The sequence below is a fragment of the Acomys russatus genome, chromosome 6 (assembly GCF_903995435.1).
Source record: "Acomys russatus chromosome 6, mAcoRus1.1, whole genome shotgun sequence".
Taxonomy (NCBI): Eukaryota; Metazoa; Chordata; class Mammalia; order Rodentia; family Muridae; genus Acomys; species Acomys russatus.
The window spans coordinates 34,686,625-34,705,366 of NC_067142.1; the positions used below are offsets into that span (position 1 = coordinate 34,686,625).

Below are 18,742 nucleotides of genomic sequence, written 5' to 3' on the forward strand. Positions count from 1 at the left end.
GTCCTGTGCCTCTGCTCAGGAAGGAAGGACGGATTCATAGTTTCAATTCCATTGTATATCACCCTTCTGACAGCTATGGCTCCCTTTCTATAGATGAAGGCACTGGGGTTTGGAGGCATTCAGAGGCATGCTCAAGGTCAGACAGTGCTGGGAGCCAAATTTCAATCTAAGTGTACTTGGATGGAGAGGTGCCTTAATATAGCTGGTAGTGCCTCAGATGTCCCAGAGGCAGGCGAGTACCTTCTTTCTAGCTGCCATACATCAACTTCAACTGCTTTGGAAAACTTCCCAAGAATCCTCAGGGGTTCTGCCCCGGTGGGGCTCTTCTCCCATTGGTGCTCCCCTCCCCTGCTGTGGAATATGGAACAGGCGGCAGTCTAGGTTCAGCAGAAGGCAGGGTTAAGAGAAGGGGCCAATGATTCCACTGACATGAGTTATAGCATTACAGCTTTAATCCAGGAGGCCTGAGCTCTGGCCGGTGGGGCATCCAGAGGAAAGGGCTGTGGCCAGGTGCTGACAGAGCCTGCCACTGTCTCCACTTCAGCCCAAAGTGGGCAAAGAGGAGCGGCCCCACCTTTCTGACCGGGATCCTGGGAGCAGAGGGACTACTTGAAAACACAGACTGTGACCCAGGTTCTCATCTTACTCCCTGTCTCCCATTAAAAATAGCTCATGAATCCCGAGCCCTCCCGACCCACCCCTCATCCATGGCCTGGTTCCAACTCAGCTCACGTTCCACTTCTTGGGGGCTCTGTTCCTAGCAGGGCCCAAGGCTTGGCTTGATCTGGGACCTGGTCACTAGAAGACCCATGCCCACCCCCAGGGCTGGATGCAGATACAGGATGGGGAATGTCCCAAAAACAGCATCATGGAAGGGATAGCAGAACCACAGCTGTTTCTTCAGGCTCCTGGGTAAGAGGGCTGTGGTGGCATATAGGGGGGTGGAGCTGAAAACCAAGGAGACAAATGGGTCAGTGGGGCACAAGAGGACAGGAAATACCCTCCCCCCTCCCTTTATGGTGTGCAGATCCCATGAGAAGAGATGCCTAGAAGGTTCCAAAAATATATGGAAGGGGCACGGGAAGGGATTGAACCAGTGAGATGGGTAAGGGAGGTCCTGGAGTAAAAGGTGGGGACAAGCAGGAACAAGGATTCCAGGCTGTGCACTTACCTGTAGGGTTGTAAATTGGGGGCCCAGCTGGGTAGAGAGGGTACTGAGGAGCAGGGCCACTAGGTGGATACATGAAACCAGGCTGTGGAGGTACAGGGCCAGCTTTGGGGTCCGGGGGGTATTGGTATATGGGCTGCATTGGGATGCCTGTCATAGGAATTTCCTGGCCTAGAAGAAGGACAAGGATCAGCTTTTAAACACTCAGCTCCCATAGGCAGGAGGTGGTGGCGCACGCCTTTAATCCTAGCCCTTGGGAGGCAGAGGCAGGCAGATCTCTGTGAGTTCGAGGCTAGCCTGGTCTACAAAGAGAGTCCAGGACAGCCAGAGCTCTGTTACACAGGAGAAACCCTGTCTAGAAAACAAAACAAAACAAACAACAAACAACAAACAAACAAACACTCAACTCCCACAGAAACCTCCTCCTGTCCAGGAAACCAAGGTAAGCACCTCGGCAACTGTCTGATAGGCTGCTGGGTAGCCACTTGTGGCCTTTGCCTGCCAAAGCCTGCTTGCCCAGAGTTGAACAGGAAGCTATGTATGAGGCTAAGTGGGTCGGTCTGGTCTGTGTTGATCAAGTTTGTTCCCCTCAGCAGGTTTCAGAGCCCCCAGGAGGCAGAGTCTAGCCTGGGGATATGCCGCTTGGGTAGAAAGTGGGCAGCACCAGATGATGGTACCTTGTAATCCAGCACAGCTGCCACTGTGGTCCTCCTCCAGTCCTCCTCTCCCACACCCATCCCATATGGTGTCACTGTGTTTATCAGGCGGTTACATGCAACACTTAAATACACACCCAACTAATGTTCACTACTACCCCACCCCCATAGGCTCAGCCACATGTAAAAGCCACACTTACCATCAACAGATGCATTCCTGTGCGCCACGGAATGTTCATGTGCATGCATGTACAAGGGCACAGCCACATGCTCCCATGTTTCTGGACACAGTCTGATACTCAAGGGTTTGTTTGCACGCATTTCTGGGTGGCAACGTGCAGGCACACACAGACACCCTTGCTACTACAGAATTCACCCATCCTCCAGCCCAGCCTGATAACTGTGCATACCTTCAAATGGGCTCTGGAGTTGCTGGCGCCTTCGGTATAGGTAGCAGCAGGAACAGAGGAAACAGCAGATGGTGGTGGCAACCACAGCAACAAAGAGGATTACAGCAGAAGCGATGCCTGCTATGGTCTTGGGACTTTAGACAAAAAACAGGTCCTCTCACCTTCCGACACTCATAGAGGAAGTCCTCACTGGGCTGGCTACAGCTCCTGGTCAGCAGGGAGCCACAGCATGCTAAAACTTGGGGTTCCCTGTGGGATTAATTCTGCCCACCCTCTTTAGCAGATTTAGAGACCTCCACTTCCCAGGAGGCTGTGCTGTCTAGGAGGCTAGCTAGTATGAGGCATGCTGGGATTTGTAGTGTGCTCATCTATGCCTGCTTTTAAAATGTGTTGGACCCAAAGGAACCTCTGAAATAACGTAGGGTCATTATTATCAAATCTCACTTGACAGTCCCCTTATATGTGTTTTATATGTTTGCATCTCCCTTAAAAAAAGCTTGAAACCACTAATTTGGAGGCCAGGAATGTAGCTTAATAGTAGCATATTGGAATGTGTGAGGACCTAAATCCAACCTTCAGTGCTGGCCTGGGTGGGGGGAGGGTTAACAAAACTTTTAATTTTGGCAACTCTGTTTTCATTTTGGTTTTGAGACAGTTTCAGTTTGTAGCTCAGACTAGTCTGGAACTCCTGGTGATTCTCCTGCCTCAGCCTCCTGGGTGCTGGGATTACAGGTGTGAGCCACCAGTCCTGGCTAGCAACTTTTATATTTTCCATATTCTCTAAAAAGGTAACAATGATCTCTAGAGGTCTGCTAGTAGGAAGCCAGCCGGGAACAAACCCACGTCTTTGCCCCCTTGCCAGAGCTTCTTTCTACAAAGCCTCTCTGCAGTTTGAGTGTTAACCCAGTACACTCCCTCCCAGGGCCTGTCAGGATCCAGAAAGCTTCTGGGAAGAGCCCAGGCAAGCCCGTGGTAACTAACACCAACCACCCTGCTCTGTCACCATTTGGAGTCCTGGTGACTCCTTCAGCTAAGAATGTGGAGGTGGGCACTGGAGCCAGCAGGAGGCTTCTTGAGAGGGGGTGGAGTGGGAGTCCGCAGCCCACCTGAAGGCTAGGCAGTGTTTCTGCTGTCTCTCGGTGATGAGTAAGGTCAGGTCCCTGCAGCAGTACCGATGGTAGCAGGTCCCGCAGCAGAAGGTGATGAACTCGCAGTCAAATCCTGGATGCCAGGAGCCATTCCGGTCCAGATACCACAAGCAGTCTTCACTCGCCAGCGCTGCGGGCAGGGGTGGAGGTGCCCAGTGGACATCAGTCCGATTCAGTTCCGGCCACTGCCGTGGGAAGCTGAAAGCCCATTTTTGTTTCCACCCTGAGGGGCTCAGCCTCGAAGCCCTAGGAGCACCTCTCTCCCTGAAGCTGCACTCCGGGCCTGGGGTCAGGTTCCCACTGCCTGACCTCCTAGTACCCTTTCTTCCTGCTCCGTGAGCACCTGGGAAACGTCTGGGGCTCGTGGACAGCAGGACGATAGCCTGTGGAGGACAGTCTCTGGGGACACGGCGAGTACCTTTAACCTCTTCCCGTCCCATCCCCAGCCATCCCTCCCCACCCATGCCGTGCCGTTCCCCGTCCCTTACCCAGAGGAGCCCCAAGCACCAGCAGGACGGCGGCAACGAGCGGCGCGGACCCGCGGGGCCCCGAGGGCAGCATGGCGGGAGGGGGCTGGGCGCGGCCAGGACGGCCTGAAAAAGGGGCCGCAGGACAAAGCTGGACGAAGCCGGCCGGCGGGAGCTGCAGCACCGCCCAGCCCGCGGCCAGGCTCTAGCTTCTCTCCCGCCTCCTTGGGGGCGGGACTAACGCCCCGCTTGCAGTTACCCTGCCTGGGCACCGCCCAGGGGTCTGCCCACCAGCGACGCCCACCCAGCCTCAGCACCGTCGCACCATCGGGCGCCCCTCACCCCAAGACCCAGCCCTGCTCTCCCTGTCCCGGACAGTGTGGTAACACCTCCAGTCTGAACCCTTAAGGGTACAGCCATCAGCTGGGCCCTGCGGTCAGGGAGGCCTGGCCGTGCCCTGTGCCCGCCCCACTCCTGAAACCAATCATTATCCCAGACTCCAGAAACACAGATCCTGGTGCCACCTCCTAATGACCAGCTCATGCGCCAATTCTGGAGGGGCAGGGCCGCACCTTCCCTTGTGCGGGACCTCCTCTGCTCTAGGTCCAGTCTTGGACGTCCTGCTGGGGGAGGATAGGGGCAGAGTCACCCTGCCCCCACTCCTAGAAACAGGCGCCCATTGAGAGGAAGTTCAGAGAGGCTTTGTCCCCATCGGTGCCCACAGGCCTGGGCCCTGGCAGCTGCACCGGCTCCCTGAGATGGCCCCTTCTCCCTCTGAATGGACAGCTCTCCAACTATAGCCCCACCCCTCCCTGGCAGGAGTGGCCCAGGGCACTTTACAGTGCAAACCTTTTTCTTCACGGAGCAAGCCTGAAGAAAATACTGTATTAGCTATCAGAGTCAACAGTTAGTTACAGGTGGGGAGCTTCAAGGTAGAAAGTCAATCAACCTTTCCACACTCATGTGGAGTTGTTACAGGAGTTAGGGTCGCCGCCTGTGCTCCTACAAGCCAGGGTTAGCCACCCATCCTCAATAAGCCAATTCAAGTATCCAAATTAGTAGTGAGAAACAGAACAAGGACGTTTATTTAATATGGCCACATTGGCAAGAGGGACAAGGAAATCCAATGGTTCTTCTTCATCCCCTCGTCCAGCGGTTCCCAACCTTCTTAATGCTATGACCCTTTGATACAGTTCCTCATGTTGTGGTGACCCTAACCATAAAGCTATTTTTTTTTTTTTTTTTTGGCTACTTCATAACTTTACTTTTGCTGTTGTGAATCATAATGTAAATATCTGTATTTTCTGATGGTCATAGGTGACCCCTGTGAAAGGGTCAATCTAACTCCAAAGGGGACGCAGCCTACAGGTTGAGAACCACTGCCCTAGTCCATCTTCAGGGTCCTCAAGCGAAGGTAAAGTTTAAATGAGGGTAAGGTATTTGCTCAACTCAGAGGTTCAGGCAAGATGGGACTCCCCTGACCATCACTGGCTCAGGTCCGACCTAGTTCTCCGCCCTCCTGCAAGGTCACCTGACTCTTTCCCAGGAGACAAGTTCCTCCTCTGGCTGCTCCCAGGTCTTCACCAATTCTTTACCTACTTGGAGATTCCTGAAGAAATTCTGATTCCTTGGGGTTCTTTCTCTCAAAAGTCTGGCTGCTAAAAAGGGAGCATAAGGTCTTAGTTATAGAATGCCAGTGGTCGCATTCCTCATCTGTGACTAGATGAGAAAAAATGAGGCTTAATCAGTAGGAGGCTGGCAGGGTCACTGGGATCAAGACATTAGCCACTAATATTGCAAATGAGCTGGCTCACTCCATTGCACAGATGAGGAAACTGAGCTGGAAGAAGTCAATTCTCTCAGCTCACGGTGCTGCCTTTTGAAGTTGGTTTTTTGTGACTTCAAAGCCCATGCCCTTGAGACCCATCCTCCTTAAATGCTTAGGGCTGTGCCTGGCATAAAAATGGAATACTTAGGGAAACATGGATGTCCAGCTTCATTTCCAGCAGCCACGTGCAGAGGAGGAAATGTAGTCAGGGTATCTGGAGTGGGAGAAGTGGGAGGCTTAGGCCATGCCTGTGACCTAGGGCTTGGCCTCAAGCTCCTCCAGTCACTGCACTCTGGGCTACCACACCCAGTCTAGGCTCCGCCACACTCTTCAGAGCCCGAGAGTCACGCTGGGCAGTTCAAAGGCACTCCTTACCTTCCCAGGCCCTAGGCTTACCCTGCTGTCTGTCCATGAGAGTTCCTGGGTATCCTAGTTTGAGCTGAGCCACTTTTAGATAAGAAACTGTCTTCTTCTAATTGCTACTTCTGTTGGTGCCCTTCTCTAGAGAACTTCAGCTATCTGTCCACGTTCTCACCCAGCTGGCCTCTGGCGACCCAAACCATACAGATAATTACATATTCCTTCCTTCCCTAGGACCCTGTGCCCTTAGCTGTGACTTGACGTCATTGCCTCTTAGGAGAGAATTGGATATAGTCTGCTTGAAGTTCACAGTGAAGAAGAGAAAAGTTCAGAAAAGCACCAAGAGCATGGCCAAGGTCATGGCTGAGCTGGGAACTGAAGGAACACTTGCACCCATGACCCCAGCGTAAACAGGCATATCGATTGTTTTCTCTGGAGTCCAGCTTTAACATTTCTTGCTGTAAAAGATAGCGTCCTCTATTTTTGTTCTTGTATAGTAGGCACCTTTGCTGGGAGGTCAAGGGCAGTTGGCCAGTGTAGGGTGTCACCCTGCCACCCAGGCACTGCTAGAAAAAGGTGGTCTTCCTCCAGAGGCTTTGTCTTCTAGGAGTGCCTCTCAGAATGCCAGGCTCCTGCTTGTCTGCAGAGTACTCAGCAACCTGAGCAGAGCTTAGGCAGCCTGGGCTCCAGGATGAAGTGGGGGGGGGGGGGGGGGGGGGGGGGGTGGGATGCACTGGCTTGGGTGGTTGAGCAGCCACTTTCTTGGGCAGCCTCAGTCTGGCCTTAGGAGCTTGCCCAGGCAGTGGGACATTTGGAGAGTGCCAGGTTATCTTTAAATGGCACTTTACTCAGCCTGCAGCTCTGCCAGCTGGGCAGGGTGGAGGCAGACAAGTTATTTTGAGATCTGATGGTGAGTGGTGAGGGCTGTTTACAGCTCTCCTGTCTGTCCCCTCTCTCCTGAAAGAGCTTGGGGCCACAGTACTCACCACCCCAGCTGGGGTTTGTTTTCAGCTATCCTAGCAGATGGTTGTTGAATTTTGATGCACAGGCTTTTCCTAACAGGACTGGTTCTAGGTTTAGGTGATAATTTCATTAGAGTCAAGATCACACTAACAAGCTAAATCTAATACTGTAAGCCTCACTTTTAAGTGCTTTGTTTTGTACTGACCTTCTTACAGCCACTCCGTAGAACAGATAGCAATATACCTGTTCTGTGGATTTGGAAATGTAGATCAAAAACTTAAGTATAGTTTGCCCCCAAATTACCAAGCCTGGTTCCAGAGCCTATGCTCAGAACTGCAGACAATGTATAAGTTCTTCTGTGCTACTTCCTAACTGCCAACTCAAAGCCACCTGACCCCTCTGGCCTTGGCTCCCTCATGTGGAAACAGGTATATTTCAGTCAGAGCCACTAGAGTCCCAAAGCCAGAGTTTAGCAGACACCAGTCCACCCTGTCTTTCTCTGCTCAAGAGAGGGTTTAAGGCCATTAGTCTTCCCATCAGGCAGGTGGAAAAGAAGCTATCGAGGGAAATGAGAGTAAGAATCTGGAACTACAAAGTCAGATGTAAAGATGATTTGTTTTGGAAACCAGGTTCTCTGTGTAGCCGTGGTTGTCCAGAAGCTCACTCTATACACTCTATAGACCAGGCTGGACCTGAAGTCAAGAGATCTGCCTATCCACCTGCCTCCTAAGTGCTGGGGTTAAAGGTGTGCACCATCACCACTTGGGTGAAAATTAATTTTTTACAAAATTGAAATGGATCAGACTGAATCTATCCTACCACCTAGTGAGGGAATTTAGCATGAAACTCTGGGGTAAGTGCTCTAGGTCTGCTCACTCTGGTTTTAACACCTGCTTGTGATATGTAAGTCCTAAGTTCCGGCCTGTGTACACACCCTATGTAGAAAGCTCTTCAGGGAGCCCATGCAGCCCCAAGTCCTTCAGTCACTAGGCACTCAGGCAGGAGCAGCAGCATCCTGACCACTCAGGCTCCAGGGACTTCCTACTGTGGGAATCTAGGGCCCCCCCTTTTCCTCCCCCTTCCTCTAGGACCCTGGGCCTGACTTAAGCTGGGCTTTGCCCCCTTTAGATAGAGGGCTATCCTCAAGCGGTGGTTTTCTACCCCTCAAAACCCACCAAGGCAATGAATTACAGAGGATTATGTTCTGAGAATGAGAGGTGGGGAAAAACATAGCAAAAGCAAATCAATATACCAACAATTTGTCACAGATTACTGCAGAAAAACTGCGCAGTGGGTAGCAGGTGGGAGCTGGGGCCCCCACCTGTTCCCTGGGCAGGTCTACAGAGTTGTCCTCCCAAAGGCTCACCAAGCCTTGACTTTGCAGAAGCAGTGGCATCTGGGAAGCTCAACTGAGTCACAGTCAAATCCAACCAGGCGAGTGGTGCCAAATACAGCTAGCTCTGCTCTGTGGCAGGGTTAGGATGGGCCTCTTCTCACATTCTGGCCAGCTGGGCATCAGTCCCCCACTTTACAGACAAAGAAACCAAGGTTCACAGGATCACATTCTGTCCCAGCCCCCTTTCCAGCTATATTGTTATGCCAAGACTTGAAGGGCTTCCTGGGCCTTCTAGTCAGGCCAGTGGCTCACTGTTTTCCTTCTCATTGCAATTTGCCAGACAGGCATGAGACCTTTTGTAATCATCTAAAAACAAAACAAAAAATGACATCATTAGCTGGCTGGTGCTGACCTGCATCATGCTCACAGTAAGGCAAATCAGCCACCAACTTTGGAGTTTTATTAACAAGTACGTTTGGCTTTGTGCTACTAGAATCCTCATGAAGCACTGAGAGCTAGTGTGGCAATCTGTGTGAGAATGGGGTTTTGGCCATGTGACTACAAACAAAATGTGCGGTCTCTTTGATGCAGAGGAACTCAGAATATTGAGAAAACACAATTGATAGTTGTCACTTTCGGGACGCTGCCTCCTAGCAGTCATTAAGCTTTAATGCCTTCACCGACTCATCTCTTCTACCCGTTATAATCTTAGCACACGCTGCAGCTGCAGCTCTTCCACCTAGACCTGCTGCCAGATGGCATTCCTACCTTGCATCTCCTCCCCCTTCAGCTCAGGCTCCAAACCACTTTTAGTCCCCTTTAGGTGGCCAGTCCCTCTCTCTAGAGGAAGCAGGCCTTGTTGGGACCTTCACCGTTTGGCTTTACTTCTGGTCTAGACTGCAGGAATCACAATCTCTTAATATTTTCCTAGTCAGGTGCTGATGAGGGCAGTAGAACCCTGGGCCTCATGCATGCTAATCAAGCCCCTTTTTAAAGGGCAAGGACTCACTGTGTCGGCCTGCTTGGCCTGCAACTTACAGAGATTTACCTTCTTCCTTCAAAGCACTAGAATTACAGGTATGTTCTACCATGCTCATTCTAATATTTCTATGGTGCTTATAAAAGCTCTTTAAATGCAATTGTTTCATGACAATCTTATCTTAGAAAGTCACCTCCCACCCTCTAGAATATCCTACCCTACCTCTGTCTTTCTGGCAAATGCATAAGAGAGGTAAGAGAAGCTACCAACAAATGCAGGCTTCTTGGATGGCAATCTCACACTAGCAGACAGCACTCAGTATCTCTGCTTTCCTCAGTCTGTAAAAGGGTATGACGGAAAAGGACCTAGTTTGCAAGGATAGTAGGTGTGAGGTCATTCACAGACATTCAACAGCTCTAGCATTTCAGCACTCATGTTTTAGCAACAGCTGCCAGCCTTGAGACAGGGTTTCTCTTGTAGCCCTGGCTGTCCCGGACTCGCTTTGTAGACCAGGCTGGCCTTGAACTCATAGAGATCCACTTGCCTCTGCCTCCCGAGTGGCCACTGACTCAGATTCAGTCCCCACTCCCCCAGCCCAGTCTTTTCCTTGGAGGTGACCCACTTTTCACCTAGCACTTGCCTCATTTGTTACTGGTTTCTGATCTCCTAGTCGGCTTCTCCTGGCCCACTCCAAGACAAGGTGTCATGTAGCCCTGCTAACCTGGAACTTGCTATGTAAGCCAGGCTGACATTGGACTCAGAGATTTGCCTGTCTGTCTCTTGAGTGCTGGGATTTTAGGCACACGCCACCATAAAGGCCTAGACTAACTTTCTGAGAAAAGTCCCAGGCACTGGCCTTCCATGTCTAAGAGATTGAATATTCACTAAAACTGACAGGAAACAGAAGAGCCAGAAATCCATCTTTTATTATTTACTGAGGCACAACAGGTCCGCCTGGTGGGCCGGGACAGTGCAGCGCTTTTCACTGAACACTCCCTTAACTTGCTGAAGTGCTGTTCTGAGGCCAGCCTCCTCAGCCACCTGCTTTCCCTCAACAATTTAGGCCTTGGTTGTCGTCTTACAGAGCACTGCCACTAGCCAGGATCACTGATGGACAGAGGTGGAAAATCCACAGGATCCTAGACTGTCACCTAGGCCCACACTGGAGCTTTCTGGACCAACCCAGTACTTTTAAGGAGGTAAGAGCACTCTGACTTCAAGTTTCCTGATAAATACTGTTGCCAATCTCCCTGTCTTATAAGGACTTGATCTACTTCAATTCTAAATGTCATCTTTCCTAGAGGTTTCCTCTCATCTAAAATTTGATCAGCATTCTTTCCTTGTCTAGGTCAGTTTCTTTTGCAAATGGCTTCAAACTTCTTGGAGAGAGTAAGGCATAAACAAACCCCTTTTTACTGTAGCAAAGAAGACCCATCACATGTTCTTACACAGAGGTTGACTTATACTTTGGTTACTGAGTGCTGATGTCAGCTCTCCAGGCTTTTTAGCATGGCTAACAGACACTGAAGCTCGTTTCCATTAGGTTGGCAGCACTTGCTCCTTAGCTCACAATGAACATCTGAGTCCCAGCAACTCCTTCCCCTGCTGATAGCCCCTGTTGTAGGTTTATGCTTCCTAGTCAGTGACTTGCGGCAACAGCTCCCTTTCTTTTTCCCCTGCTTTTTAGCCTCCTAGTGTTTCACCCGTATCCTGTAAAACCCTTCACCATAAGGAGCCAGCACCCGTCTTATTAGCTCAGTGGTCTTAATCTTCCAACAGTCCACCTCGCCCTTTCCCAAATGAAGTTGGTTTTTGTAGGAGGCAAAATAGGAACCCAAGTTCAACTTTGTCACTCTAACAGTCACCAACAGAACTTCTGCCTGCTCATAAGGGAAAATCTCTTAGCAGAACCAGAATATTCATTGTGTACCTGTTGCAGAAATGCTCTAAAAACACAAGTAAGTATCTGTCCATCAAGGCGTATAAGACCCCCACCACCACCACTTCAAACCAGTTGTGTGTTGGCTTCCTTGAGGAATTAGGACCCATTTCTCAAGTTTTCCTAATGCAGGAGCTTGGTCCTCCCAACAAAACTGAGACATGTGAACAGGACAGGAGGCTGCTTAACTAACTTTGGCACTAACTATAGAGGAACTGACCCAACTCACTACTAGTGTATGTATGGGGGTCTCCAAACTTTCTCAAATGCAGCAGCTCAATGCTGCTAACCTGGCACCATTCTAAAGTGACCTTTGGACAACTTAACCGCATGGAATGGTATACTGTTTTTAGCACCAAATCCAACTGGCTTTGAGGTCAACTATGGAGCAAGGTTCTAAAGTTCCTACTGTGGTTTTCTGGGTACTGCTGGGCAAGTATGTTATCATTTCTCTTGATCAGGAATTTCAACTTCTGCAGGAAAAGCAGCAAGGGCAGAGGCAATACTGTTCTCCACACTACCAGCCAGAAGACAACCAAACACTTTCTCAGGCTCTTACAAAGGTGGAAGGAAAATTTAGTGACATGCCTCTGGACTCGAGGCTGAGCACTAAGGACATCTGGTGGTGTAGTCAGTAACAAGGTTAGGGTTCCATGAAAAGCCTTATAGATTAAGTGCCACACTGTTACTCTTCTGCTTAAGAATGGAGCTCAAAGTCATTTCCAGCTCCTTTCCCTTTTTGTTAGAGCATCACTCCAAAGAAATAGCTCTGGCTATTAGAAATGGAGTGCCACACAAAGGCAATATCAGGGGACTCCTCTGCTTTCAAGTTTCACCCACTCTCTCAATTCAAAACACAGGGAAAACCCGAGGGATGTCCCTTATTTTGGCAGTACTGGGGACTGAACCTAGGGTCATTCACATGCTGTACTGACTTTTAAAAGCAGAGCTGAATGAAAAATGCCAGTTCTCTAAGCTTTCTGAGCTGTCTGCCAAATCATAGAAGAATGCCAAAACAGGCTCTGCTTTCCTCCCTTGTCTTTACTTTCCTTCCAGAGGGAGTAATAAACAGAAGGTAGAGGTGCTGAAGCACCTTAGAGTATGCAGACTAAATTCATTTGTAAAGATTGCTTTACTGTCCTAGAAAAATACATGTTGCAAATTCAAGGGCTACAGCTCAACCACTTTAGAGGATTCCTGAGGGAGAGGGATAACCTTTGAATATCAGACTCTGTGGTTATGTGTAGACAAGGCATATTAAATATAGATGGGGCAGGCAGATTTAGAAATAAAAATCTTTTTCCTGATTTTTTTTTCCTAAAAAAAAAAAAAAAAAAAAAAGAAAGAAAGAAAGACAAGTTGCCATCTGTCTGGCTTACTTTGTGTGTGCATGTATATATAGGAGCAGGCTGGGGGAGGAGCTGTGTCATGCAATGAAGCAAAGATGGGAAGATGGCTCCCTCGACAGAGAACCCTTAGTGTTGCATGAGGAAAGCATGAAGGCGAGGTTACTGTTAAGGGTTTAGGATGTAGCTGCTCCATCTTGTTCTTACTGAGAACCTAGAGCATCACTGGGTGAGGGCAGAAAGCATAGTGATCTCTCAAGGGGTTCCTATCTGAACACATCAGATGTCCTTTATCCTGTACTCCCGAGGTGGGGCTAAATAACCAGGAACCCACAATCCTGCGTATCAATGTTTCTGGTCTGGCCAACCGAAGATACTAGGAATGGAATGGGGCAGAGCTGGGGAGAAAAAGAGTTCCAGATTTGGGGTATCTTCACAGGACTTTGAGAAATGTTCTTTGTTTTAGCTTTTTAAAATGTCAGCCCTGGTAAGCAAGGACTGAGTGTCAGTGTCACTGTTGAGGCCAAGGGCCACGAAGCCACTCCAGGCTGAGAAAAAGTGCATTTCAAGGCCAATGAGGGTGGCAGAATGGTCTGTGGCTGAGCCAGGAGAGGGAACACAGGTTGAAGACTCCCCTTTTTAGATGCCGATGGTCTGTAGAACCCGCCTCTCGTTGTCATTAAGGTGGCACGAAAACATTATGTAACAGGGCTGCTGAGCAAACTGGCAAAGGAAGTCTGTGAGATATGCCTGGAGGAAGAATGAGAGAGGCATTACTAAACATTCCCAGGGCCAGCAGTGGACAGCAGGGCAAGGACAACCAGCAAGTGCTACAGGGATGCTGGTTTCCAAATGCTAGCTTCCTAAGGGGTAGCTTTTCACATTCTTGGATCTAATATACATATACCCAGGGACAGAATGTCATAGGGAACCAAAAATATCTCTAAGGCTCCATCTCTTATTCCACCCAGAGAACTTTCACAAGTAGCCTCACAAGACGGATCACTGCTGGTACAGACTGCTAAACAAAAATCCCAGTACTTCTCTTTGCTCCATGGCCCTGAGCACTCAGACAGATAGCAACCCCACCTCCACTTTCTTGCAGTTCTCATGAAGAACTATGAATGAACTTGAACCCATAGTCTTGCGTCCATGGCTTGGAAGATATTGTTACTTTTAGGACATCTTCTATGGACACCCTCACCTGTAGATCAATCTGATAGAGAGGATCCTTCAGGGCATCAGGGTCATCTTCCTCATCATCTTCATAGTAATCCTCCTCTGTTAGACACAGCCAACACAGGCGAGTCAGGCCAGAGGCCATGATCAGGCCAGTGGTGGTATTTACCAGCACATGGCTGAGGCAAAAGGGGCAAGAGCCCAAGGAACATCCCCTCTTTCTTGGGGAACCCCATCCTTGGTACCAGTGTGCAAAGAAAAGGCATTTACTATCCTGTCCTGTCTCAAATGGCTTACCATATTTACTTGTAGCAAGGATGTCAGATAAAAGCTGACCAGCTAAGCCATCCTCCTCCTCCTCTTCCTCTTCCTCCTGGTCCTCCCACATATCATTGGAATCATCTATTTGAAGATGAAAAGCAGCTGAAACAGTCATGCATCTTCCCTCCTATAAATATTACTAGGACAGGACAGAAGGGCCCTGAGGGTTTCTGCAATGTGGCCTACAGTCCCCAAAGGTGAAAGAACCAAGGGTGGCCAGACCATCCTAGTGAGTCTGATAGAAGAAGTAAAGCTCTCAAGAAAGGATAAGGCAGCTTGTTTCCTAGCTGCCTGCACCTTCAACCTCTGTGAGATTTGTAGTCCCAACAGTGCCAGCTATGGTGCAGCTTTTCAGCAATATTCTCCACCACACCTTTAAAAACTGTGCCTGAATAAACCTAATTGATCATCTGACAATATGTAACTTGATCTCCAAGTTAAAAGTCCCCCCGGGAGTCAGGGCCTGGTGCACCTTGACTCCACTCAGCAGGAGTGGCCTGGCGAGCAGCATTGGCCTCCATGACGTTGGAGAGCTCATTGATAATCAGCTTTAGGATCTTGACCAACAAAGGAATGTTTGTCCAGCGCTCTGGGTCTAGGAAGAAAGCAAAAAGACCTCAAGTCATATCGTCACTGGGCTCAATCTAGCAGCATCTCCGTCCTTCTTACAGTTCTACTCAGCAGAGTTCATATTCTTTCAGGTACTTTCCACCATCTCTGACTACATCCAGCCAGCAAAGAATGACTTAAATTTAATTCTGCCAGGTGTTATATATAACACTTCAGAACTAAGAGGTAAAAGAATTCCTGGATTAGATATCAGTTCCTACCAGTAACAAAGCTGTGATCCAGCACAGTACACCAGTCCCAAGCCAGAACTTAAGTTCTGAGACAGGGCAGACAATCCTATACCTGCAGTTATGAGCAGCAACTCTACCACAGCTCACTGGAGCCACAGGCCAAAGGTGACCCCAGAACCCCAGAACGAAGCTGGAAGCTGGGGAGTGTTGTTTCAAGATTATTTGTGTCAATTCTGAGCAAGAAGGATCCATACATCCTGACTTATTGTTTGCTTAATTTTCTGCTTCTTCTTTATGAAACCCACCAATAAAAACAGAAAACACAGCACAGCCCCTCCTCTGTCCCAGATAGCCTGAACCCCTATGGAATGGAAGCATTACTCACTTTTGGCTGACTTAGAGCGGGTACGGATGCCCTCATCCACGCTGTAAATCTCTTCTCCCTTCACACGGATATCTTGCAGCCGCTTGTCATCTGCATTGATGCCATGCTGAAGCAGTTTACATAGCGCCACAGAGCTGGCAAGTGGCAGAAATGTTAGTCAGCTCCCGTCTACAGCTTACTGCCACAGCTTAGCTCACCCTCAGAAAAGAAAACCCTCCCTCTGGTGCTGAAGCTTCTTTCCACTACTAACCAGGAGAGGGAGCAGAGCTTAGCTGGGCACGGCATTTGGTGTCCATGAGCTGCTCTATTGACATCAGCTCATCTTGAACAAAGTTAGGGTGGGCAAGTCTCACAATGGCTGTCCCCACTGTCCAGGGCATTTGGGTGATGAGATCTAGAGGGATAAGCCTAGGCTAGAGAGGCTGGGGATTTAGCTTAGTGGTTGAAGGCTTGCCTAGCAAACTCAGGGGCCTGGGTTTAGTTCCCAGCACCAGAAAAAAGAAGACAGACATCTAGGCTATAGAGTTATAAAGCAAAGGCTTGGGTTTATTTTATTAATTAATTAATTTTCTTTTTTTTAATAATTAATTTTATTATTTTTATTTTAGCATGAGGGTGTCAGAGCCATTGGAACTGGAATTACAGACAGTTGTGAGCTGCCATGTGGTGGCTGGGAATTGAACCCGGGTCCTTTGGAAGAGCAGACAGTGCTCTTAACCATTGAGCCATCTTTTTTCAAGAAGGGTTTCTCTGTGTAGCCCTGGCTATCCTGGAACTCGCTCTGTAGGCCAGGCTGGCCCTGAACTCACAGATATCCTCCTGCCTCTGCCTCCTGAGTGCTGGGATCACAGGCAATTTATAAAGGAGGATAAGCAGTATCCGTGTCTGGCCAGGTGCAATCTGCTCCACAGGAGGCTCTTAGCAGAAATCAGAAATACACGTTCTACTCTGCTGATTATTTTACTGGGAGTTTCAACATGGAGATATTTAAGTATATGGTTATGAAGAAAGACAGAACAGAGACTACAGGGACAGCTTGGTATGTCAGACAAGAATCAACAGTGCAAGTCAAGGAAGAAAGATTGAAATGTGAGTAGAAGTAGAAGGCTCAGAGCAAGAATATGGGGCCTGGGGTTGGAGAGATGGCTCAGCAGTTAAGAGCACTGACCGTTCTTCCAGAGGACCCAGGTTCAATTCCCAGCACCTACAAATCTGATACCCTCATAGAGACAGGCATGCAGGCCAAACAGCAATGCATATAAAATAAAAGTTTAAAAAAAAAAAAAAAAAAAAAAAAAAAAAAAGAAAGAAAGAAAGAAAGAAAGAAAGAAAGAAAGGAAGGAAGAAAGAAGAGAAGAACATGGGGCCTTACCTCACTTTGCCTTCATACTGTCCATAGAACAGATGCTGCCGACTCGTCCACTCAGCCATCACAAACTCCAGGGCAGGTTTCCCGGTCGGACCTGGAAGGCTACATAGGAACTCCAACAGAGGCTCCAGCTGAGTGTGCACCAGATGAGCAAATACCATGATCAGTGACTACACATTTCAGAGACACAGGAAAGGAGACAGAAGGGGCCGGTCAGTCAAGAAACAGTCTGGGGCTGGCATGGTGGTGCACACCTTTAATACCAGTACTCAGGAAGCAGAGACAGGCAGATCACTGAGTTTGAGGCCAGCCTGGTCTACAAAGAGTACCAGGCTAGCCAGAGCTACAGACTGAGACCATCTTAAAAAACAAAACAAGCTGGGCATGGTGGTGCACGCCTTTAATCTCAGCACTCGGGAGGCAGAGGCAGGCGGATCGCTATGATTTTGAGGTCAGCCTGGTCTACAAAGTGAGTCTAGGACAGCCAAGGCTACACAGAGAAACCCTGTCTCAAAAACCAAAACAAAAAAACCAAAACAAAACAAAAAATCAAGGAGTCTGAGGTGAAGAAATGGGTCAGTGTTAAGGGCACTGTTGTTCACACTGAGGAATTGGGTTTGGTTCTAGTATCCATGTTGGTGGCTCACGAGCATTTCTAACTCTAGTTCCAAGTGATTGGACTCCATGTACATGGTACATATATATGCACGCAAGCAAAACACTCATACACGTAAAGTCAATCTGTTTCTATACAGCAGAGTCCACTCACAGGACTGAACATGAGGCTTCCTTTCTCATGTTTCTTGCACCAGAACAGATCCAATTTTACTTAACGATTCTACAAGGATGGTGAGAGAATAAAACAACCCAGGACCCACATACTCATTTGATTTCCTATCACCCATGCAGCAAAAAAGCCTAGCACCCACTGTCCTTACCTGCATGACACTGAGTGTCTCTGCCTGCTGCATCTTACTGAGGATGGCTCGAAGAATCTGATCCAGATTCTCCCCAAGCTCCCGCCCTGCCTTGGAGATGAGGGTGGAGACCAGGCGGCCCACAAAGGCTGCAGTGAACTCTGAGGTTCGTGGGTCAAGGAGCTGGCTGACTACTTGCATCACGTACCATAGTCCATTGTGGCCTTGCTCGTCATGCCACTGGGCTACCTGTTCCAGTGTCACTGACACATAGGCCCGCAAGCACTCTCCACCATTCTGTGGAGACAGAAATGAAAAGTAAGATTAGCCATGGGAGAATAGCTGCAAGGAGGCCCTCAGACTGTTACTGACAGAAGTCTAGACCTTAGGGGAGCAGTAGGCCTATAGGGTTCACGTGCTCATAACACTAGACATAGGAATTTACTGTTTATAGATAAAGATAGACACTAACACCATCCCTCTTTACCCAATCAGCTGTCTCAAAACTGCCTACTTCTCAGTGCAAGGACCAAAGATCAAGAAAACAGGTTTACCAGTAAAGGTTGACCTCTTGGATGTAGCAATAATTAGGAGTATCAAAGGTCTTCATGGGATAAAAATGAACCACATACAAGTCACTATTTGTCTAGGGATGTCCAATTTGACCATGTCTACTATCATTTTCCTATTGCTTTTATAAACAGCCTCAGTAATAAAGACCTAAAAAAGGAACCAACAGATCCTTCACTTCTCCAGGTCTATCATTCTGTTGATTCTATGACCAAAATATTCAGAAAGGTGTCAAGGTCTCAAGTCTAGACACCTAAGCTCTTCTATAGCACCAATGAGCAAATACAGCCAGCCAGACGTCTGGTACTCATACTTTTTAAGGCTGTCACAGACATTAAAGCACAAGCCTACCAGGCTTCTCTAGACAAATTTGTAGTCAACAGACTTGTATTTCAAAAGCATAATCACATGTCGGATTTTCCAGCCTACTGTACGGCTATGGCGGGAAGTCTCAGATACCTGCATGGTGGCATTGTCATCCGTGTGAAGGGTGCACTGTGCCACAGCCGGGAAAGCTTGACAGATGAGGAGCTGGGAAAGGGGAGGCTTTGTATTTCGAACTACTGTGGTCAGTATATCAATGGCTGTCTGGAAAAAGAAA

At 48.7% G+C, this 18,742-nt stretch overlaps 2 protein-coding genes across 4 annotated transcripts in view; both read right to left on the reverse strand.

The window, feature by feature from the left end:
* Positions 1 to 430: 430 nt before the first annotated feature.
* On the reverse strand, positions 431 to 4,210 carry Shisa4 (shisa family member 4). The gene is made up of 6 exons (XM_051147468.1): positions 4,192 to 4,210; positions 3,871 to 3,975; positions 3,341 to 3,512; positions 2,235 to 2,368; positions 1,172 to 1,339; positions 431 to 947 (listed from the first exon to the last, which is right to left on the reverse strand). Exons 2-6 carry the CDS (start codon positions 3,941 to 3,943, stop codon positions 901 to 903), a joined length of 594 nt encoding a protein of 197 aa, XP_051003425.1. The 5' UTR covers positions 3,944 to 3,975; positions 4,192 to 4,210; the 3' UTR covers positions 431 to 900.
* An 8,376-nt stretch (positions 4,211 to 12,586) lies between these two features.
* The window catches only part of Ipo9 (importin 9), a 43,223-nt gene continuing 37,067 nt past the window's right edge, over positions 12,587 to 18,742 (reverse strand). For 2 of the 3 annotated variants that reach the window (XM_051147469.1, XM_051147470.1), the window contains 8 exons: positions 18,601 to 18,729; positions 17,593 to 17,868; positions 16,658 to 16,824; positions 15,286 to 15,419; positions 14,573 to 14,695; positions 14,077 to 14,181; positions 13,805 to 13,881; positions 12,587 to 13,350 (listed from right to left, as the gene is read on the reverse strand). In XM_051147469.1, coding sequence (XP_051003426.1) covers positions 13,240 to 13,350; positions 13,805 to 13,881; positions 14,077 to 14,181; positions 14,573 to 14,695; positions 15,286 to 15,419; positions 16,658 to 16,824; positions 17,593 to 17,868; positions 18,601 to 18,729 — 1,122 coding nt within the window. In that variant the 3' untranslated portion in view covers positions 12,587 to 13,239. The remainder of the gene's footprint in view (positions 13,351 to 13,804; positions 13,882 to 14,076; positions 14,182 to 14,572; positions 14,696 to 15,285; positions 15,420 to 16,657; positions 16,825 to 17,592; positions 17,869 to 18,600; positions 18,730 to 18,742) is intronic. The other variant, XM_051147471.1, reaches the window with a different exon arrangement.

Coding starts and splice junctions, on each gene's coding strand:
- Shisa4 (XM_051147468.1), bottom strand. CDS start 3,943: ATGCTGCCCTCGGGGCCCCGCGGGTCCGCGCCGCTCGTTGCCGCCGTC. Junction 3,513..3,870: donor GGTGCTTGGGGCTCCTCTGG/GTAAGGGACGGG, acceptor CCCTGCCCGCAG/CGCTGGCGAGTGAAGACTGC. Junction 1,340..2,234: donor ACTCCAGAGCCCATTTGAAG/GTATGCACAGTT, acceptor TCCTTCTTCTAG/GCCAGGAAATTCCTATGACA.